We start from the raw sequence: 23,570 nt of genomic DNA, 5'->3' as shown, positions 1-23,570 counted from the left end.
TGCTGCGCGCCCGGGTCGCGAGCTGTCTTCACATTGTACTGAGGTTCGGTCACTTCAGTCTGAGATTTCAGGTTTGTGTTTGGCGAACTCTCGCACAGGTGTCCCGTCTGGTTTTTGTCGCCTGTTGCATGTATGCTCAGGTTTCCTTCAGTGTGAGAATGCGTGGCATCGCTTTGTTTGCCGTTGCTACGCATTCTCTCCTATTGTTTGTCGGTTGGCATGGGCGTATATTGCCTTATTGTCTTGGCGATGTGCGCTCATGCCATTCGGGTGTTTTGTTGTCTTGTGAGAGCACGTGGCTTTGTTTTATTTATGTATCACCACGTGTCTCTCTGTCTTACGTCATACCCCGCCTCCTTGTTTGCTTATTATTAGTTCATTTACCCCACCTGTCCCCTGTTAACCCTCTGATTTCCCTCCCTATTTTAGCCTCCTCATGTGTGCTGTCTGGTGCCAGTTCATCTTGTTTCCAGTCTTGTGTGTTCAGTCTTCCCTGTCAGTCCTGTTTCTCCCCCCCCCCCCCCACACCTGGTTCCTGTTTCGGTCTGGTCGGTCCTGTTTCCCACTGCCCCAGCCTGGATTACCCTTTTCCCCCTTTGGGGTAGTTTATGTTTGTTTTTCCTCCTTATGGGAGTTTTGAATTGTTTTTTTATTTATTTTGTATTTATACATTCCCTGTTTATTTTCAACTCTGCGTTTGGATCCTGAGCCTCATTATTCTCTGCGATTCCTGACAGTTCACCATTTAGGCACTGTGAAGTAATTCCGAAACACGACTCACAGCTTGTTTTGGATGTATTTTAATGTAAATTCTATTAATCTAAATTAATATTCATGATTACATTATCAAGGCAAATAATCAACAATTATGATTTTTGTCAGTATCGTGCAGCCCTGGGACTATTATTAATTTATTTATTAGATTGTTGTGGGTCATTTTAATCACTGTCACTGGACAGATAAACATCAGTGGTCACCATTTGTGACCAGTTGTCTCATTCTAAGTAGACGAACATTAACTTATGTGCATTATAAAATTGTTAGAGTATTGTTACATTAAATTAGACACAGAGTAAAGGTCAAGGGAAATATGCAGTTATTATTGGTTCATAAATTCTGTTCTCCTGACAATTGTCTATTAGTAAAAACAATTCAGTGGCCTAAAATAAGTGTGACTAAAATGTCTAAATAAATTTGGGGACCACTGTATTAAAATAAGCTCTCTATTATTTACAATTTCCTTTTGGGTCTTATTGACCAACTAAGCAAAATTTTACTTTATAGTTTCCCCTCCGGGTACAACTAACTATGACCAGGAAAAAGCATACAGTTTGTTTCACTGGGCTATTCAAGGAGTAAAATACACATACATATGCGTGAAAATGATTGGAATAAATGAGTTATTATTGTATGAGTTATTAACTTGATGAGTGTTACTCTCTCCATCACACTGACCCTGTCGAAGTGGTTGAAGGAGGCTCTGAACTCATTGAGCTGCTCCTGGCTGATGCCTTTGGCGTCGCGGGTTAAGATCTGGTTCTCCACCTCATTGATGGTGCGAGCAATGGTGGTGAGCAGCTGCTCCCATCCCACACGGATGTGCTGCAGGAGTAAAGGATGGATGAGAGAAAGAGAGAGAAAGAGAGAGGATGGAAAGTAAAGGATTGCGAGGCCTAGGTACAGCCAGGTTAATTTTCTTCAGGAAGTGTTTCTAGAAACAGAGAGATTATAAAGTTCAAAGTGTTGCTACATTCATCTCTCCACTCACATCATCGCTTATTGTTAGGGATGTTCCGATACCAATTTTTTGAGACCGAGTACGAGTACCGATACTTTTTTTGGGGGTACTCGCCAATACCCAGTCCAATACCTGTTTGTTTGTTTTTTTCTGTACTGTATATCAACAGTTTATTTCCATTTTATCATCAAAATGGTATTTAAATGAATGAATTAATTAAAACTTTAATCAAATGAAAGATTGTTTGTTTGTTTCTTTCATTTTTTTACGCCATGCCAGCTTCTGTGGCTATATTCATGGTGGGAACCAGGTTTAGTTATTTAAAATAGTTAAACAAGTTAAATGAGGTGTTTAAGGTTCATTTTTCCTAAAAACCTTAAAACTAAATTTGGATTCACTTGATTAAAAACCTTTTCAAAAGAATAAACTGAATAATACAGGTTCCTCAGATGTGTAGACATATGACTGTCCAGTAAAATATGTTTAATGGATAGTGGGTTCTGACAAGATGATTTTATAATTATCTTTATTTATCACACATTATACATTTGCACATATACAGTGAAATTCTTCTTTTTCACATATCCCAGCTAGGCTGGGGTCAGAGTGCAGGGTCAGCCATGATACAGCACCCCTGGAGCAGATAGGGTCAAGGGCCTTGCTCAAGGGCCCAACAGTGGCATCTTGGCAGTGCTGGGGCTTGAACCCCTGACCTTCTAATCAGTAACCCAGAGCCTTAACTGCTGAGCTACCACTGCCCCTAGATGAGCACTTTAGTGAATTTTCTCCTGATAGTAAAAATTGGTGTGTGAGTCTTGTATGTCGTGTATAAATGACTTGATCCCAGCGATTATTAAAAGTGAACACATATCTTGTTCCAACAACAAGATTTATTTCTCGTAATTTGTTGTTTAAACATTGATCCCACTCCGACTGCCATTTGTTTTTGATATATACATTCAGAGTTGGTTTCAGATCTGTGGAAGGTATAGGGCATTTTACTGGTTCAGTAGATAGTGCTTCTCTGGCAGCTCTGTCTGCTTGTTCATTACCAGAGATTCCTGAGTGTCCAGGTACCCAGCAGAAAATAATATTAAAACTCTTTGCTTCAAGAGATGACAGTTTGATTAAAATCTTCACGATTGTTGGATGATCAGTTTTAGTAGCTTCCAATGCTTCAAGACATGATTTTGAATCAGTTATTATTTAAAAAAAAATAAAAAATGTTGTGGAGCTGTCTCAAACTTCAGTGCCAGTAGTAGTGCGTTTGCCTCTGCAGTGAAAACTGAACTTTGGTCAGGGATGCGGATACCCTGACACAGTTGGTTTGTTGCAAAAGCTGCTGCCACTTTATTTCCAGATTTAGATCCGTCTGTGTATGGGATATTGGGATATGATGTGCGTATACTGCTCTTATGTCCAGAAATTGTTGATGGAAATAATTCGGATGCGTTTTGGATTTTTGGTTCCTTGTTAAATCCAGATGGATTTTAGGCTTTTTGAGATCCCATGGAGGAATTTTGCAGAAATGTGTCTGTTCCACACTGTTTAGATCCACTTTCAGATTCTCCAGATGGGTTTTTATACATAGGCCAAATGGACGAATGAAACTTGTTTTTTTTATATATATATTCTTGAATGCTGAAGTGGGAGAACTGCTGAATAGGCTGGGTTTTCTTTATTTGTTTTAAGTTTGGTTGCATATTGTAAGGCCTACTTTAGGCATCTGATTTCCAAGGAAGGTTCACTGGCTTCCACATAGAGACTTTGGATTGGTGATGTTCTTTAGGCTCCCAAAGCTAGTCGTATACCTTGGTGGTGTACAGTGTCCAAAAGTCGTATGTATGACTTCCTAGCTGATTCATAAATGATACTTCCATAGTCCAGCTTTGAGTGTACCATGGTTCTGTACAAGTTCATGAGAGTTGAGCTGTCTGCTCCCCATTTGGTTTTGGATAAAACCTTTAAAGCATTCATAGCTATAAAACATTTCTTTTTTAGTGATTTAATGTGAGGAATAAAAGACAGTTTGTTGTCAAAAGTGGTACCAAGAAACCTGTTCTCTTTAACAACTTTAATGGGGACTCCATCCATAAACAGCTCTGGTTCATTGTGTAGTGAATGAAGCTGACAGAAATGCATACAGATGGTTTTTGTTTGTGAGAACTTGAAACCATTCTGTGTTGACCAGAAGTGCATTTTGTTTATCTTCAATTGGATTTTTCACTCAATAGTATTCATGTACTTGCTCTTGTAGCAAATGCAGATATCATCTACATATAAACTACAGAGGACATCAGAGCCAATGACTTTCGCAATGCTATTCATTTTAATACTGAAGAGGGTTACTGATAGGATACTTCCTTGAGGTACTCCAAGTCCTTGTTTATGTAGGTTAGACAAGGTGTTTGCTATTTTAACTCTAAAAAGTCTGTTCGATAAAACACTTTCAATGAAGATTGGCAGTCGACCTCCAAATCCAAGAAGACAGCTACAACGTGTTCTTTTCTTGTAAAGGGGTCACGAATATAGCTTTCGAGACAAATAAGGTGATCTGTAGTGCTTCGACCTTTCCTGAAACCACATTGGGCGTTATTTATGTGGTGTTTAGATTCCAGTATCCAGACCAGGCGATCATTGACCATCCTCTCCATTGTTTTGCATAAACAACTGCTTAAAGCTATAGGGCGGTAGTTTATGGGGTCGTTATGGTTTTTTTCTGGCTTTAGAATAGGTATTATTTCTGCTTCATTCCAGGCAGATGGGATTTTTCCCAATATCCAGATGGAGTTAAAAATTCTAAGGAGCATTTTCAAGGAAAGTTGGGGTAGATTATTTAAAAATTGATAGTGGATTTTATCCAGTCCAACAGCTGTGTCATGGGATTTTTTAATGGCTCGCTGTAGTTCTTCCATAGAAAAAGGTTGGTTGTATGGCTCTGTGTTACTGAAGCCAAAGTTAATCTTTTCTTTTTCTTGTTGAGAAAGAAAAGTTCGAAAAGCAGGAAGGCAGTTCTCAAATAGTTTTTGCTAGAATGTTTGCAATTTCTTGTTTTGAAGTCAAGAGTGTGCCGTGCTGTTTGATGTGTTTTCTGTTTGAGGACCGTTGTTTTTTCCCTTCATTTTCCGTATCAGGTTCCATATTTTATATGATGGAGTACTTGTTGTCATGTTGGAAACGAATCATCACCAGCTTTCCTTTTTTACTTAATTTATAATTCATCTTGCTCATGCTCTACTCATCTTGAGTTTGATAAGATTTTCAGTTGATGGATGTCTGAAGAACAGTCTTTCAGTTTTTTCCTCTCTTTTATAGCTTCCTTTCATGTATCATCAAACCATGGAATTCGTCTATGTTTTATGTTTAAAGATGTTCTTGGGACTGTATCATTAGCTATAGATACGAGTGTTTCAGTGAAATTTTGCATAGCATCTGGGCTGTCTTCTGGAAACCGTGTCAGTTTCTCATGACAGAGGGTTTGAAATTGATACAATTTGCTTTTTTAATTTGCCATCTTTGTACATTTGTTTCTTCCTCTCTGCCTTTGATGGTTACAATGATTGGGAAATGATCACTTCCACAGAGGTCATGCCAAACTTTCCATTAGAGGTCTAAAAATAATTCAGGCTGACAAATTGTCGATTGCAGAGTACATTCCATGTCCTGGATGTAAATAGGTATTCAATCCATTATTTAAAAGACATAAGGTGTGGTTATCTATAAAATCTTCAATCTTCTTTCCTTTTGTGTTACAGTGATTACTGCCCCACAAAGTGTTATGGCTATTAAAATCTCCCATGAGTATAAAAGGAGATGGGAGCTGAGCGATAAGGTGATCTAGGTCCATGTGTGTCAAGTTAAAATTAGGAGGAATGTAGATAGAGACAACTGTAATGGTTTCTGTAATGGTAACTGTAACTGTAATGGTTTCCCGCTTATCACTGGGACCGAAAGTGTTAAAACTTGTAACATTTTTAAAAGAGAGAGTACCGTCTGGTGGTAATTGTGTTTCTTGAAGACATATGGCTAGAGGATTAATAATTGCAGTTAGATGCTGCAGCTCCGTAAAATTTGCCCTGATACCACGACAGTTCCATTGGATGATATAATTTTCCATTACCTATTAGGGAGAATAAGGACAGTTTTCTTGGTTCTGCCTTTAGGGGATGGACTTCTACTATGGTATTCATTCTCTTTCATTTCCACATCTTTTGTTTTTTTTTGTCTTTGAGGCTTCATCTTGGGATACTTTTGATTGTGAAGAACTTGCCTTACCGTTGTTTTTATTTGCCTTTTGGTTCTCTGTTATTGAGCTCTGTCTGGAGTGGATGTCATTTAGAAGAGTTTCGTTCTGGGTTCCTGTGTTCTTCATCTTTGGGGGAATATTACTATGGTTAACGGTTTGGGGTTTGTCTTTATGCATCTAGGTGATATCTGTCTGGCAGTCTATTGTTCTCACAGCTTTTTTTGCAACAGAGGCGGAGGTTTTATTCAGTGTAAAAACAGGGACGACATCCACCATTTTCTTTGCTTCGAGGTAACTGATTCTCTTAGTACACCTGATCTTCTGTATTTTCTTTTCTTTGATCCACATGGGACACTGTTTTGATGCAGCTGAATGTTCACCTGAGCAATTACAACATTTTGATGGTTTTTTACAGCTCCCTTTGTCGTGGCCTACCTCCCCACAGTTACAACAGGTATGTTTGTTGTTGCAGCCATTAGATCCATGGTCGTATTTTTGACAGTTGAAACACTGCAGAGGGTTGGGTACAAATAAGTCAACTGGAACACTTAAGTATCCAATTCGAAGTTTATCTGGGATTAGCGGTTTATTAAAGGTGAGGATGTACGTACCAGTTTTAATCATTCGCTCTTCTCTATTGATTATTATTCTTGTGACGTTCATTACTCCTTGGGTCTTGAGCTCATGCGTTATTTCTTCTTCATCCACATCATCCAACTCTCTAGTTCGGATTACTCCTTTACTGTAGTTCAAAGTTGGATGAGGAGATATCTTTATCTGAACTCCAGCTAACATGCTGGCATGTAGTAGATTTTCAGCATTGGCCTTTTTACCGCATTCCACAAGAATCTGTCCTTCTTTACTGTTCCCGCTATTCCTGCAATACCTTTTTGTATATCGAAAGGGGAAAGCTTGATGATTGGAGAATCTGGAGCAGCAGCTTCAATGATGATGAATTTTGGCCAGTGATCATTACTCGGCACAAGAGCACGTCTATTTTCTGAGGTATTGTCAGTATCCAGGTCCAAGAAACGTATTTCTGAGGTGTGTTTTGTAGCCATGTTTTGGGTTTTTAGTTTCATCATCTCTGCTCCCCACCCACTTTGGAGCCCAAAAATAAGGGATGCACAGCGCCGCAGATCTCCAGCAGAATATGCATCAGGGATACAGGGATGATATACTCAAGCAAAATGAGCAACAAGTTGCTCAATTTACTTGATTGACCCTTAGCTAATGCCTACTGGGAATCTGAGAGATATTTGATGTTCAGCTATCACAGAGTATTCCCGGGGCATGTCTTGACCAGCCGATTGACTGGATCAAGCCATTCCAACCTCCCACCTAGGTAAAGTAGGAGCCAAAATACCATGTTGAAATAGTGGAAGCCGCAGCAAACCACATTTCTCAGGGAAATAACAGAAATGGGATAATAAGGATCTATTTTACTCCAGGTCTTTACAAGAGTGATGGAAAAAAAGGCTTGAGGGTTGTTCTCTCTTGCCCAAGGATATGACCCTAGCACTACGGAGGGAAGGAGCGTGCCACTGTTCCTTTCACGGGCTACCATCATAAAGATGGGTCCCGAGCCGTACCCAGATCAAATTAAAGAATAACAATTAATTTTCAACATGAAATTGTATTATTTTTATCGAATAAAGTGCTTATATTCAGAACATCACAGCACAATCTAAAATACATTGCAGTTATATTTTATCAAATAAAGTGCTGCACTACAGAGCATCACAGATGTAAGATATTGCTTAAATATAATACAATTACTATTGATTTATTATTCATGTTATTAGTTGTTGTAGTATTAGTATAACAGTGAATATTACATTTCTGTCATACTTTTTTCATTTAAATTAGGCTTTTATTTTGGCTGAGCTTATATTTTATAGTCAATTTGCGCTCTTTTCGCTGTCATCTGCTACTAACAGAGCGCTCAATGCACAAGACAGTGTCCCCTGTATGAGCCAAGGAGGATTAAAAGGTATGAGCAGCTGGCGTCGCACAACACTGTCTCCACACATTCACATTCACAGCATGCCACTCATGCAAACTATATATTTATCTCATTAAATCACAGCTTTTGCTGTAAAATAATCTCACTAGGACATAACATGATTATAATTTGTGTGCTGAATGTTTATGTAATGACATTCGTTTGTCATATGGCATCAGTTTTTGGTATCGAGCATTTTTAGAAGTACGAGTACCAGTACATGAGCGTGGTATCAGACCTGACAGTATCGGAACATCCCTGCTTATTGTTCGGTAATGTGTATTTGTTTGTGTTATGTTTTTATTTTATTGTTGACAACTCAGTGACCTTTAGGGTAATGAGTAGTGGTTGACCGATATGGGTTTTTTAATGGCCGATGCCGATATCCAGAGAGCACGGCCATCGCATTCTCTCCAAAAAATACAGAATCCAATTGTACATACAGTGCATAGTGAATAAGACATTTACTTAAAACACACGTGAAGCACTTTTACTTTGAATTTGCACTCACGTGCTCATGCGGATCCAGCACGAGCAGCAATCTTCTCCTGACAGTTTAAACAGCCTGGATCGCCTGCTTGGTTTGTCATGGACTGACCGTCATGATTTGTGAATCATAAGAACTTTTGATCCTGATCCTGAAGTTTTGATTCTGGCTGATAGAATACGTGCTTCAGAGGGAGATATCAGATGAGCGCTTGACGGGAAGAAAACGCTGGATTTTCGTGAGGTTTGTGAAATACATCTGTTGAAACGAGATATCTGCATATTTGCAGATGGTATATAATAGAAGTTTTATTTATATTTGCCTCTTATCATTAGAAAAGAAAGTTAAAAGTTACAGGGAACTGTTGAGGAGAGAGAGGGAGAATGAAACAGGCGAGCACTTTAAAATGATGAGCTCAAACGCGTCTGCCGCGGCTTTGAAATGTGGACCGTTTAAATAATGCCAAGAATTACAAAGTCAGACTACTGACCAATTTATCGGCCTCGGCGATATATCAGTTGACCACTAGTAATGAGCCATGCGAAAGGGACTATACAAATGAAACGTATAATATTTACTAGATTTTTACAATTTTTAAAGAAAATGTGAGCTGTGCTTGCCCATGCAAAACTCTCCACCATGATGTCATGGTGTTGTGGGTGTTTGCCATGACTTTGCTTTGAGGTTGCTAGGGTGTTCTGTGTGGTTGGTAGAGCATTGCTATGTGGTTTATAGGGTGTTCTGGGTCCCACCCATAAGTCTCAATAATTTTCTGGTCTGTAGATGAGGTGACACTCATGTTCATTGCACAAAGCATGGGGGATAAGTTAACCGCCAAGGGTTAATATTTATGGTTAGGAGTTTGTTCAAATCCTGATTTTGAAAAATGTTATTTAAAATAAATAAAACATGAAACAAAGTTTTGCACTGGGAATGATGGGATACTTCTGATAGAACAATTCTAAAAAACGAAAGCTATACCAGAAAATTTCTACAGTCATTTGATAGTGTGTGTGTGTGTGTGTGAATACCTCCATGGTGTAGTTGGTGTGTTTGTTGTCAAAGATGAGCGCCTCCTGGATAAGCTGGTGCTCTCCCTCCAGTTTGTCAATATTGGATTTGTAGTTAATGATGTTCTGCTCATATTGTTTCAGATTATTCATCTGCTCCTCCAGAGAACCGGTGATGTCCACAGACACATGACCAATCTCCTAACAACAGGAAAGAGAGTAAGAAATAGGAAAAGAGAGAAAAAAAATAATTTGAAGGGGAAGAACAAAAATTCTACCAACAAAAAGTTATAGCACCCACTGTCAAGTAGTTAGTACTTTTAGCTACACAATACTCATTGTTTAAACTAAAGCACTTAAACTAAAGTCAAGTGCCTCTTTAAAAAAAAAAGAAGAAAAAAAAGCATGTTTGATTATTGCCTCAGTTTGGTCGGCTTACAATATGACTTTAAAACAGCAATGTTGCATTTTGTTATACACATAATAGCTCGTTTCTAGAAAAGTTGGGTCATTCTATGAAACAGGTGCCTTTTCCAGCTTGATAAGCTGATTTGTTTTTGTTTGGTTTTTTACACCCAAATCCTCATTGTTTTTCTGTTGAATAGGCCCACCTCCATCTTGGTCTGAATCCAAGGTCCGATGATGTTGGCCTGAGCGGCAAACGAGCGCCTCAGCCTCTCATTCGCCTGTTGCCTGGCAACCTCCTCCTGTAGCATCTGGTCTCTCAGGGGAACCAGCTGCTTCACCTATTAGGGGCGATAGAGTGGGAGGGCTATAAGAACAGAACTACGACATATGCAGATGTCTAACTGTTCACGTATCCAGTACTTCAATGTCCAAGTCAATTTACCAAGCTCCTTCTAACATAGAATATGAGCACATTAGGATGTGGGAGGTGATAAAATCTGATTCTAGATCAGCAGATCTTCTCAGAGACCTCTTTTCCACCAACACCACGGTCCCAGCTGGGCCAGATTGGGCACCATCTCTGGCACCAGCACAGTGTTGGTAGAAAAGGTTCACTCCTTAAAGTGACAGTGATCGAACCAGCAACCTTAGAGTTACCGGCTTATAGCCACTACACTACAATAAACACCATTCAACCAGGACTCACCACATATTATATTCTGGGTCCAATACAAGCCATAATGTTTATACTTGTATATTAGGATGTGACGTATGCATGCAAATACATTTTTACATTATTCTGCACTCTACTCACAGCCTCCCATTTGTTGGTGATGTCCTGTTGGCTGAGGACTGTGTACGGGTTGACTCCGACCAGCTTGATGCCATAAGTCTGAGCGATCTTCGTGATCTCATTCTGAATGCCCATGATTGCCATGCGCTCCTTATCAGCCTCTGGTAGAGTGGCCTTGAACTGATCGTGAGCTGTGATCAGACTCTAAAACAGGACAAGATGAATGGAGAGGGGTAAATGTAAGGGAAAATGAATAAGTAGGGCAGTCGATTTAACAAATTAATTCAGAGATATAATGATTTTTATTGAGACTATGTCCCAAATGACACAATACACTATGCACTTACAAAATACACTATGCACTCAGTAATGTATTGTGTGAATTTTCAAAGTGTAGTATCGTCCCAAATGGAACACTTAATGTTTTTTAACTACACGGAAGCATTTGCCATTTAACAGCTGACGTAAATGACGTTTCAAACGCAAGTGTTGTTCGCGGCTAGCTTTAGCATGTAAGCCAACCTCAGTTCAACACTTATATCTCAAATAACGTACATATTCACACAGTTTGGGGTGATGCTAAAGCATTCAACTTACATTAGTAAGGTGCGGTCTTCACAGAAGTTTGGTTAGTTGCTACATTCTTCATGGTATACAATCATTTTGTCAGGCCAGCATTATGGCCAGGTAACTCCACCCCTTCTGCTACATAGGCAAGCTACGAGTGCATGAAGTGTCCAACATTCTACACTACGTTTTGGCGGTTGAAGAAGTGCATCATCCGGGTACTTGTAGTACACTTCTATTTGTTGCATTTTCAGTGTTAACATACTACTTGCACTACTTACACTGCAAAATGACATAGAATAGTGCAGAAGTGTATGGTTTGGGACACACCTTGAGATATCATCATCCTCAGCTTTACCATAGGAGAGAGCATAATGGTCAACTTGGATCACGTGAGTCTTCAAAGCCAATCATATAATGGCCCTGAATGATCTGCGTTCTGAATGTTATGACAGTAACTTACCGTTTATGGATACCATACAAATGAATAGGTTAAGCCCTAAACTGACACCTGCCGCAAAATCGTCTGTTACGTCTCTTAAAAAACAGCAATTTTATCGTGGTAAACTCCACACATAGTTCACTCACTGACTTCTTATCTGATCTACTATGACGCAAATGGTCAACCGGAAAATATCTACGTCCTTTCTTCACCTATTCCATTGCGCATAGTGTCATGTATACTTTGACAGAGAAATGAAGACTGTAGCTTGACAATGCAAAAACCTGCGGTAGTTCGATTTTAACTGCCCATGTAAGCGTACTCGGTGCAACTTATACAGAGATATGACCTATCTGTGATTTTGTTTCTCTTAACATCGGCATTTTGACCAAGTGCAACTTATATTCGGGTGCGACTTTATTTCCAGAAAAAAATGGTCCATGTAACTTTACACAGTGTCCAAAAATGCTGTTTATGATGCAACACAAACAAAGTGAGACGCTCTAAAAGCATCTGTCTGATGCATGTGTACATAGATGCATCCTTAGAAAAGTTCTTATAATAAGTCTACCTCAAACAGATTGATAAATTCAGTTGCAAAATGGATTGCTGTGGATTGAAGGCCAGTGATAGGCTTATGTTAAAAAAAAACTTTAAAAAAACTATTTTATTCAGAAATGCATCACATTACAGAAGTTAAATGCATTGCAAATGCTTTTTTATGTCATCTTTAAACCTGCTCCTCCATGCTCAGTATTTTTATGATTTTGTTCATGACTTCTAAATCGATTTCACATAAAACGCCATGATTGCCAACCTGAATTTCCTCGATACTGTGCACGATAAACATATCCTGCAGATCCTCCATGGCTCCATCCATCCAGTTGTTGAAGGGCGCCGCTCTCTTAGCAAACTCCAAGTACAGCTGATCAATCGTCTCCCAAAGCTTCTCTACACGCTTGGGTCGAACAGAAGATAGAATCACTAGTAACTCATGATAAACATCAATCGTAGGCAAAAATCGTGGTTACAATGCAAATTCTGAAAAGCTTTTTAGATACACTGTATGTAATTATACAACTGGCACACTCATCAAGCGAAAATGCAAGTAAAAATTGGCTTTGGAAAGTAAATAAAGCTCAATAAGTTCTGGTATTCTGGTCAATAACTTTTTAGGTATTTGTCATAAATATAGTTTAATATCCTGTAAAAAAAAGCTATTCAGTTGTGTTTATATTATGATGTAAAATAGTTATTTAATGCAAACAAAGAATATTTGGATTTAAAATCCTAGTTGAATGTTCATAGCAATTCCAGACATTGTAGCAGTAGCAACAGATTGTTTCCTGTTGTGTGTTTAAATGAGAGTGTTTGAGTACCTCTAGGGCATCTCTCCTCTTCTGGGTCAGGGTTCCTAAGTTGTCCCACTGGTCACAGATCCCCTGGCAGCGGGCATTCACTGTAGCAGCATCATGATAGTCTAACTCACTAGTCAAAAAAAGAAATTTATTATTTAATGATATATTTGAAAATCTTTAAAAACTGTTTGGAGTGGGTAGCTCAGCGAGTACTGACGCTGACTACCACCCCTGGAGTCGCGAGTTCGAATCCAGGGCATGCTGAGTGACTCTAACCAGGTCTCCTAAGCAACCAAATTGGCCTGGTTGCTAGGGAAGGTAGAGTCACATGGGGTAACCTCCTCGTGGTCGCTATTATGTGGTTTGCTCTCAGTGGGGCACGTGGTGAGTTGTGCGTGGATGCTGTGGAGAATAGCATGAAGCCTACACATGCGCTATGTCTCCGCGGTAATGTGCTCAACAAGCCACATGATAAGATGCGCGGATTGACGGTCTCAGACCCGGAGGCAACTGAGATTCATCCTCCGACACCTGGATTGAGTCACTACACCACCACGAGGACTTAGAGCGCATTGGGAATTGGGCATGCCAAATTGGGGAGAAAAAGGGGAGAAAAAAATAAAATATAAATGAAAAAAAAAACTGTTTGGATTTGCCTTTAGAAACCCTGTTGTTGCCTTACAAATAATGTCTCCAGTTACACATGTAACCTCCGTTCCCTAAGGTGAAGGGAATGAGACATTGCGCTAAACGCTTTTGGGCAATTCCTTCTCCGACGACCTAGTTGAAGCCCTTGTATAATAACGCTAATCCTGAGATTGGCAGTGGTGTTTGAGCCCGCACGCAGTTCTCCTATATAAGTGGGAGCATGGACACCAATTCTTCAGAATGTTCTGACTGAGGGACAAGAGCGCATCGCTCGAACCTCAAAATTCTGAAGTAGTAGTGCGGCCAGGTTTCGCAATGTCTCGTTCTCTTCATCTCAGGGAACCGAGGTTACTGTACATGTGTATCCGGAGACGTTTCCTATCGATTCAGTTCACTCAACATTGCGGTAAACGCTTTTGGGGAACAGAGTCTCATCATGCTGCACTACATAACATCATACCCTAAGATGCACCAGGGTATAAACCCTTAGAAAAATATGTATAGGTTACTGGCCTGTTGGGCGGTGACTGTTATAATATGTCTTCAAATTAATAACCCCACATGGTGAAAACCAGACTGGAGGTTAATCTTAGTCTGAGGATCTATATGAGTCATATAATGCACAAAGTTTATTCTTATTGGAAGTGCTTGTGACTTCTAGTGGGAGTAAACTGGATAATAGCCTGCAAAGGCAGTTGTATTTAAATGATAACAGGCAGCTTACTTGTAATAAGGAGCTTGGGCTCACCCGCTGGGTGGTGGAATAGTAAGATCTCTAGATAGAGAGGACTCGTGAAGCGATGGACACCACATCTAGGTTATAAAACCTTGCGAACCTGCTCTGCGAAGACCATCATGCTGCAAGGCATATATCCTGTAGGGATACACCGTTTGTCCATGCCCATGAAGATGCCATGCCTCTAGCTCTATGCACTTTTACACCAATAGGGCATCTCACACCCTATGATTCATAAGCGAGGGTGATTGCATCAACAATCCAGTGAGAGAGCCTTTGTTTGGAGATGGACATGCCTTTTGTGCATCCTCCATAACAAACAAAGAGCTGATCTGAGAGTCTAAACTGACGGGTGCTCTCCACATACATGTGCAATGCCCACACGGGACATAATAAATGCATCTACTTCTCCTCATCCGAATTAGATGGTGGGGAAGAGAAAGCTTGTAGGTGGACTACTTGAGCCCTAATGGGTGTGGAAAGCACCTTAGGTACATAGCCTTTTTTTGGTTTGATGGTGGCTTTTGAAAGCCCCAGTATGAATTCCAGACATGAACTGTCAACCAACAGTGCCTGTATATCACCAACCCTTTAAACTGAGGCCAGAGCCAACAGAAGTGCAGTTTTTAGAGAGAGCACACGCAACTCAGCAGATTCCAATGGTTCGAATGGGGGGCTCATGAGCACCCTCTGCACCAGATTTAGGTCCCACGTTGGGACTGTAGCGGGGCGAGTGGGGTTCAAGCGCCTCGCTCCCCTAAGGAACTTTATGATCAGATTATGTCTGTTTACAGAGGAGCCAGCCTGTGGGGCGTGAAATGCCGAGATGGTCGCTACATAAACCTTAAGCATTGACAGAGTAAGACCTACATCCAACCACTCTTGAAGGAATGTAGGGATCTCTGTTATGGAGCAATTCACTGGGTCTTTGCTGTGTAAAGAGCACCAATCTGCAAACACGCCATTTTAGTACATAGAGGCATCTCGTGGATGGCGCTCTAGCCTGCGAAATGGTGTTCATTTCAGACTGAGCCAATTCAGACTTGTTCGCTGCACTCTGTTCAGTGGCCATATGTGTAGGTTACACAGCTCCGGCTGGGGATGCCAAATTGTGCCCAGTGCCTGAGACAGCAGATACCTCCTCAGCTGTATTTCCCATGGATGGCCATCTAGTATCTCCATCATTTCTGGAAACCACGACCGGTTGGATCATTTTGGCGCAACCAACAGAACCGTTTCCTTGTCCTCTCAGACTTTGCAGATGACAGAGTGAAGAAGACCTATTTGTGTTCCACCGGCCACTTGTGGGCCAAGGCGTCCACCCCCAGTGGAGCTTGGGACATGGAGTACCAAAGGAGACAGTGAGTGGTCTCTGCGGAGTCGAATAGGTCGACTTCCATATTCAGAACATTTCCCAAATCTTCAGAATCATCTGAGGATGAAGTCTCCACTCTCCTGCCGTGGGTCCCTGCACGACAGTATGTACACTCCACAGTTCAGACATCCTGGGACATATGTCGCGCCCAGGGAGAGGAGATGGCACATGCTTCACATAAGGAGTTGCGCTAGGCTCTTCACTGGTAGCAATCAAGTTCCTTCTTGCTGATTTATGTACGCTACCACTGACATATTGTCTGACCGAATCAGAAAATTATGATTCACTATGTCAGAATGGAAAGCCTTCACAGCTAAGAAGACAGCTAGCATTTCCAAGCAGTTGATGTGCCACGCCTGTTTCGCACCCGTCCAAGTGCTGAAAGCTGGGCGTCCATCAAACAGTGCATTCTAACCTGTGTTGGATGCATCCGTGGTCACCACCTTCCACCTGAAAACCTGACCCAGCCTAACACCCTGCATATAAAGGGTTGGAGCTGTCCATGGTGTTAGAGCAGCCAGACAGTGGCGAGTCACAGTGACACACACGTGCCCCTGGTGCCAGGCGTGACACGGTATGTGATGTTTGAGCCAACAGTGGAGAGGTCTCATGTGTAAAAGACTTAACGGCCCGACGGCGGATGCAGCCGCCATAAAACCCAGCATTTTGTGAAAAGACATCAGTGGAAATTCTTTCCCTGCTTTGAACTGAGACAGACACTGATGAATGGTCTGAACGCGCTCACTCATGAGGTGCGCACGCATGTTCACAGAGTCAAGTAGAACCCCCAAAAAGGAGATCTATTGGCTGGGAGAAAGTGTGCTTTTCGCCCAGTTGACATTGATACCTAGGCTGTTCAAATGGTAAAGTAACAGGCCTTGTGCTCATATAGCAGAGCCTTTGATCAGGCCAGTAATAGCCAATCGTCAAGGTAAATCAGAATGCGCACACCGTTCATCTTCAAAGGGGCAAGCACCACATCAACACATTTTGTGAACGTGCGCGGGGCTAGAGATAATCGGAAGGGAAGGATTTTGAATTTATATTTATTTTGTAATATGTAACGTGAATCTCAAGAACAGCCTGTGTTTCTGAAAAATACGGATGTGAAAGTACACATCCTAATAGATCTATTGATGCAAACCAGTCCTGTAGGCAGATGTGTGGTAAGATCTGTTTCTTAGTTAACATTCTGAATGGGTGTTTTGCAAGTACATGATTCAAGCATCTCAGATCTAGAATTGGCTAAAGACCACCATCTTTTTTTGGAATGAGAAAATAGTGGATGTAAAACCCTTTGTGAGTTTGGCAGTCTGGAACAGTCTCTATCTCATCTTTCTAGAGATGACTGTGAATTTCTGCCCATAACAGCAGCACGTCTCGAGACGGAACCGTGGATGGCAGAATGGCATTGAATAGTGGTGACCAGTGCACAAATTGGAGCATATACTCAATCATTTTTTGCATCCAGTCTGACACACCCGTGAGAGCTCACCACACATCTGCGTGGTGAGACAGCGGGTGTATCGATCCACTCTTTATCGGAGATGTAGTGCCGTTCACCATAAGAAAGTGGTTGAGCATAGTGTGTGGGGTGTGAGAAACGTGAAGAGAAATTCAGCCCTCTCTTTGAGAATGTATGAGCATCTCGTGCATTCGCAACAAGCTCTTTTCTGTCTTTAATTCATTATTGGCAAACAACACAAATGAACAACATTTTGCACAACATCCCATTCCTGGCGAACTCTGGGCGGGAAGTGGAACAGCATGTGTGTGGAGCCGGGATTTCTTTGGATCTAGGCTGAGAAGAACGGTGGGCTTCAGACTCCTCTTCACAGGGTAGAGCCGGTCAGGAACACGCCTGCTGCCCGGGGGGATTTTTTCCTTCGGCACAGGGTTCACGCTGAGGCGGGCGAGGCTTCCGCTTGGGCTACGGATTCCGTGGTCACACCAATGGCTCAGCGGCGGCTCTTGGCGGAAGTGGGGTTTTTTGCTGGGTGCTGGCTCGAAGCAGAGCATGAGCGGAGCAGATGAGAGGAAACACTTCTCTTAGGCAAAAAGCGCCACGATGAAGCATTCAGAAAAGCCTTCCACAGCGTTTCCGAAGAGGCGGTGTGGAGCTCTTTGAACGAGTCAGGATTCGGGCCTTGTTCATCTACATCTTTGAGAAGCTTGGCCTGAAAGACTTGAAGCACTGCCATGCTATGGACAGCCTGCTCCTGTATAAGCTCTTCCAGCCAGTGCGGATGTCAGTCGACATGGCTTGGAAGGGTGGGTGGTGCGGGACTTCCATCCCATAGTGGTAGAAGTACATAAATGAGCTGCAATTGCCTCTTAAATGGGGGAAGCTTGGCCTTTCCCTTTTTCTCCTCATGGTCCACTTATGTGAGGACCGCAGCTCCTCCGATCTGGACACAAGACGAATAGGGCATGTGGCAGGTTTTCGTGAGCTCTTTGTGGACTTCCGGGAAGAACGGTGCAGTTTTAAGGCCCGTGGTCTGATGGCAGTGGCTGGCCTGCAGGAACCACTCGTCCAAGCAAGATTTTGCCGGCTCCTCTGGAGGGGACCACTCGAGACTGAGCTCCTCAACCGCCCATGCAAGTATTTGAAGAAGCTCTCTGTCAGTGGCCTGTGCCCCCCTCCACATGTTATAAATATGAAGTGTTGTGTTGACATTCAGCTGTCAGTTGATAGTCAGTTGCCAGTGTTTTTAAGAGAAGTATCAAATGTGAGTCCAGTCTGAGGCTAATAAAGTGTAGTGCTGATATATGTATCGTGAGTGATCAAGAGTTCAAAAGTCTGATTGCTTGGGGGAAGAAGATGTCATGAAGTTGGCTGGTGCGGGTCCTGATGCTGCGATACCGCCTGCCTGATGGTAGCAGTGACAGCAGCACATGGCTTGGGTGGCTGGAGTCTCTGATGATCCTCCAAGCTTTTTTCACACACTGCCTGGTATAGATGTCCTGGAGGGAGGGAAGCTCACCTCCGATGATGTGTCTGGCAGTTCGCACCACCCTTTGCAGGGCTTTGCAGTTGAGGGCGGTGCTGTTGCTGTACCAGGCAGTGATGCAGCCAGTCAGGATGCTCTCTACAGTGCTGGTGTAGAACCATGTGAGGATGTGGTGATTCATTCCAAACTTCCTCAGCCATCTCAGGAAGAAGAGGCGCTGGTGAGCCTTCATCACAATGGCCTCAGTTTGGATGGACCATATGAGTTCCTCAGTGATGTGAACACCAAGGAACTTGAAGCTGCTGACTCTCTCCACCGGTGCTCCATTGATGGTGATGGGGCTGTGTTCTCTGTCTTTTCTCCTGAAGTCCACCACAAGCTCCTTTGTCTTACTGACATTGAGGGAGAGGTTGTGCTCCTGACACCAGTGTGTTAGAGTGTGCACCTCCTCTCTGCAGACTGTTTTATCATTGTCAGTGATCAGACCTACCACTGTTGTATCATCAGCAAACTTAATGATGGCATTGGAGCTATGTGTTGCCACACAGCCATGTGTGTACAGGGAATACAGGAGTGGGCCGAAAACACAGCCCTGTGGGGCTCCAGTGTTGAGGGTCAGTGATGAGGAGATGTTGCGGCCCATTCTAACCACCTGGCATCTGCTTGACAGGAAGTCCAGGATCCAGCTGCACAGCGAGCTGTTTAAGCCTAGAGCCTGGAGTTTCACATCAAGCTTGGAGGGCACTATGGTGTTGAATGCTGAGCTGTAGTCTACAAAAAGCATTCTCACATATGTGTTCCTTTTTCCAGGTGGGAGAGGGCAGTGTGTAGTGTAGATGCAATGGCATCATCAGTGGAGCGGTTGTTGCAGTAAGCAAACTGCGGTGAGTCCAGTGAGGTAGGCAGCACAGAGCAGATGTAATCTCTGATTAGTCTCTCAAAGCATTTGCTGATGATGGGGGTCAGAGCAACAGGACACCAGTCATTTTAGCATGTAATTTTGGGTTGCTTTGGTACAGGTACAATGGTGGATGTTTTGAAGCATGTGGAGGCCACAGACAAGGAGAGGGAAAGGTTGAAAATGTCCGTAAAAACACCAGCCAGTTGGTTTGCGCACGCTCTGATGACGCAGCCCGGAATGCCGTCTGGACCCGCGGCTTTACGAATATTCACCCATTGGAAGGATCGGATTACATCCGCTACAGAAACGAAGAGTGAACTAACCTCTGTAGCTTCGGCTGCGAGAGCTCTCTCCACAAGAGCGATGTTGTTTCCCTCAAAACAAGCATTAAAAACATGTACCATGGTATTCTTTGAATTACATTACATACATTGAAGCACCATGTAAACACAGAATGCAACATTAATATGGTAATCGTATGTCAAAATACCCATGGTATTACCATCTGATATCATCAGATTTCAGAGTGTTGTTGCCAAGGTATGCTGACAAACACAAGGAATTTGGCCTCTGAACAGGAGTTTCCAGTACTCAAATAAATACTTCTAAGACATACAGAAATACAACAGCGAGACACAGAATTATAGGATGATACGAATAGTATAAGTACATAATGTATATACCGGAATGTGTAAAGGAAATTGTGTATAAATATTAATTACATGTTGCAAATACATTTATATTGCACCATTTTATATACTTGTACATTGTATACTTGTATTGCACTACACTATACTATACTGTATTTTACTGTACTGCACCACTTGTCTACTTTGAATATTTCATACATATAAAAAAAATGCTTAAAAGTAGCTTAAATGCAGTGGTGGAAATGGCCGAGATTCACTGGGGGGACAATTTTCTTTTTTTCAGGGGTTTGGGCTTGTTCATTGAAGATGCATTAAATTGATTGAAAATATTTGAAAAATCACAGTAAAGGCATTTATAATGTTACAGTTGTCTATTTCTTTTAAAATAAATAATGTATTCTTCAAACTTTCTGTTGATCCAAGAATCCTCTACTTGCAGCAATGCAACTGTATACTGTTAATTAAAGCTGCTAGTTTAGGACCTGTGAGGAGTCTTTTTCTCAAAATAGAGACTCTGATGTACTTGTATTCTTGTTGTTGTGCATCTGGGTTGTCCACTTCTCTCTCTGTTCTGGTTAGATCAGGTTTGTTTTATTATTTCTATCATAGTCCTGTCACCTTGTCAGGTTGGGTTTCTGTCTGACGGGACCATGGCATTATCGTCCCCTTTCTGTCTCGTGTTTCGTGTATGTTCTTTGTGTAAGCGCACAGGTCTGGCTGTTATTGACCACCGTGTGCGAGTTACCGCCGTGCACTCTCTGGTAATGTCATGGTCCTGTCACCTTCTCAGGTTGGGTTTTGTCTGACAGGGGACTGTGGCATCACCGTCCCCTGTCTGTCTCGTGTTTCGTGTATGTTTTTTGTGTGAGTGCACAGGTCCGGCTGTTAGTGACCGCCGTGTGCGAGTTACCGCCGTGCGCTCTCCGGTGATGTCACGGTCCTGTCACCTTCTCAGGTTGGGTTTTGTCTGACAAGGACTGTGGCATCATAGTCCCTTTTCTGTCTCATGTTTTGTGTGTTTTTTTTTGTGTGAGCACACAGGTCCGGCTGTTAGTGACCGCCGTGTGCGAGTTACCGCTGTGTGCTCTCCGGTGATGTCACGGTCCTGTCACCTTCTCAGGTTGTGTTTTGTCTGACAGGGGACTGTGGCATTACTGTCACCTGTCTGTCTTGTGTTTCATGTACGTTCATTGTGTGTGCACACGGGTCCGGTTGTTGGAGAAATTAAAATGATGTTGCAAACTGAACATTCTGGACACATTTTTGTATTTTTTCCTTTACATTTTAAAAAAAAAATAGCCAAGTCTACTGGATTTTAATGAATATGCATTTGCTGTCAGCCACACTAAACCATGCCCCAAGCTTTGTGTGTGTGTGTATGTCAAGACTATAGAACAGACATCCTCGAAGAAGAATACCAATACGAATGGCTCAGCATTTATTTGTGCATTAAATTACACACACATGTATGTACCTGTGGATGGTATTCTGAGCAAAGAACCCCTTATATTTGTGCAATCTTCTGGTGCGTGGATTTGTAAATTGATCACGCGTGGATTTGTTGCGTGCATGTGTGGATCGGTTGCCCATGGATTCCCGTGTGCATCTGTTGCATAAATGTGTTCTGGCCACTCACAATGGTCAACATTGCTCAACCACAGACACAGAAGATACCACACATTTATGTGTGGAACCCACAAATCTTTTGTAGGCTATTTAGTGGAGAAAAGATAGATATACTCTTTATTCCCCCAACAAATGTAGCCCTTTGGACAGGAATGCTGTTCCTCCACAAAATTCACTCTGGGAACTCTGTTCCCCCGCATTCTCCCCCCTATTTCCAGCCCTGCTTAAATGTAACAAGCTACTTTTGGTGTGTAGTTTGTGTTGTGGCTAGCTTTCTCTAAAGTGTAGCTTTCAGCTTAGCTTAGCTCAATTAATTCTCAGCAAATTCCCCCTATTGTCTCTCTCTTTGTCTTACTTCAGCTCCTGAGCGATAGCTGCAATTTGCTCTACTCTGTCCTGGTGAGCGGCCAAGTCACTTTCAAATGCCTCGTGTTTCCTCATTAGAGCTCGGATCTCCATCAGAGAGGCTGTCTCATAGTCCTTCTGAGACAGCAAGTGCTCCTTCCCTGCAAACAGTTCATCAAATTAGTACAACTAGAACAAGCAAATAGTTCTGTGAGCCTAAATCGTGTACTTCTAGGAGGACCATGTGCCAGCCGAGCAACTTCCATTGAGATGAATGGGAATGCTAAAGGATAGCTCACTCCAAGTATTATAGAGCTTCTTGTTTTGTGTTGTATGAATTTGAGCATGGGTACCTGTAGTCCAGGACTCATGCAGGGCGCATTTCTGCTTGAACTTCTCTGCCAGATGATCAAGTCTCTCTAGACGGCGGATCTCCGTGAGCAGCCATTCCTCATAACCCTTCTCCACCTGCTCCAAACCTTTCCATGCGTTAGCAATGTCCTGCAATCACACACACAAACTGTGTCAAATTAGGATTGTAATTTGATTGATTATCAAATTTCTAAGTAGTGGGTGTGGCTTTTCATGACAAAGTCACATTACAAGTCATTTCTGACCAAATCAAATCACTTTATTGACACATGTATACTGTATGCAGTTGAGTGTGCAAACTGCGACCTGCCACCTGTTCTGATGCAGCCTGCGAGAGCTTTCAGAAATTAACCAGAATTTGGTTCCCTACTGAGAAATTATATGAAATCCATCCTCAAATGCAAACTGTAGACCTTTCAGTCTGCTTTGGTCTGAGTGAGGTTGCACTTGTCCATGGCAATCTCCCATTCATTCCTTAGCAAAACTTGTCTGAGCGAGCAACAGTAACTAAGGGGGGGCAGAGCTTAGCTCAAATGCAGTTTTTAGAGTTCAGTCAATGCAGTTGCTTTTATCTAACTGTGCAAGCTATAAGTATGACGGGAAATGACTTATTGAACATATACAGTACATCTTCTTGTAAAAGCAGCAACTGAACAGCTCTTATAATTCCTCCCCTGTCTGTAACCGCCTACTTTCTCAACTTAAAAGGTGAGGCACTTGACATCTCAAACAAGTCTAATGGTTGATGTCGTTTGAATATCAGTGAGACATTTCACAAAAGGACTAAAGTTAAATAAATGTTTATTTTACACAATATTAACTCAAAAATATTTGGAAACCTAAATTATCCATTGGCAAGGTTGTTGGTAGATTTTGGAAATAACACAAGTGGGAGGGAACATTTCTGTTAAT

The 23,570-nt window shown here is 42.0% G+C and overlaps 1 protein-coding gene across 1 annotated transcript in view; it reads right to left on the bottom strand.

The window, feature by feature from the left end:
- The window catches only part of LOC127452814 (alpha-actinin-2-like), a 77,474-nt gene that overhangs the window by 5,531 nt on the left and 48,373 nt on the right, over nt 1–23,570 (bottom strand). Inside the window, exons 11-18 of the mRNA XM_051718559.1 lie at nt 22,640–22,787; nt 22,297–22,447; nt 13,076–13,184; nt 12,514–12,654; nt 10,709–10,891; nt 10,098–10,232; nt 9,508–9,687; nt 1,456–1,602 (exon numbers count right to left, since the gene is read on the bottom strand). Of these exons, the coding sequence (XP_051574519.1) occupies nt 1,456–1,602; nt 9,508–9,687; nt 10,098–10,232; nt 10,709–10,891; nt 12,514–12,654; nt 13,076–13,184; nt 22,297–22,447; nt 22,640–22,787 (1,194 nt within the window). The remainder of the gene's footprint in view (nt 1–1,455; nt 1,603–9,507; nt 9,688–10,097; nt 10,233–10,708; nt 10,892–12,513; nt 12,655–13,075; nt 13,185–22,296; nt 22,448–22,639; nt 22,788–23,570) is intronic.

Source organism: Myxocyprinus asiaticus, chromosome 2 (genome assembly GCF_019703515.2).
Source record: "Myxocyprinus asiaticus isolate MX2 ecotype Aquarium Trade chromosome 2, UBuf_Myxa_2, whole genome shotgun sequence".
In the NCBI taxonomy this organism is placed as follows: Eukaryota; Metazoa; Chordata; class Actinopteri; order Cypriniformes; family Catostomidae; genus Myxocyprinus; species Myxocyprinus asiaticus.
This window is presented reverse-complemented; position numbering and strand designations above follow the sequence as displayed.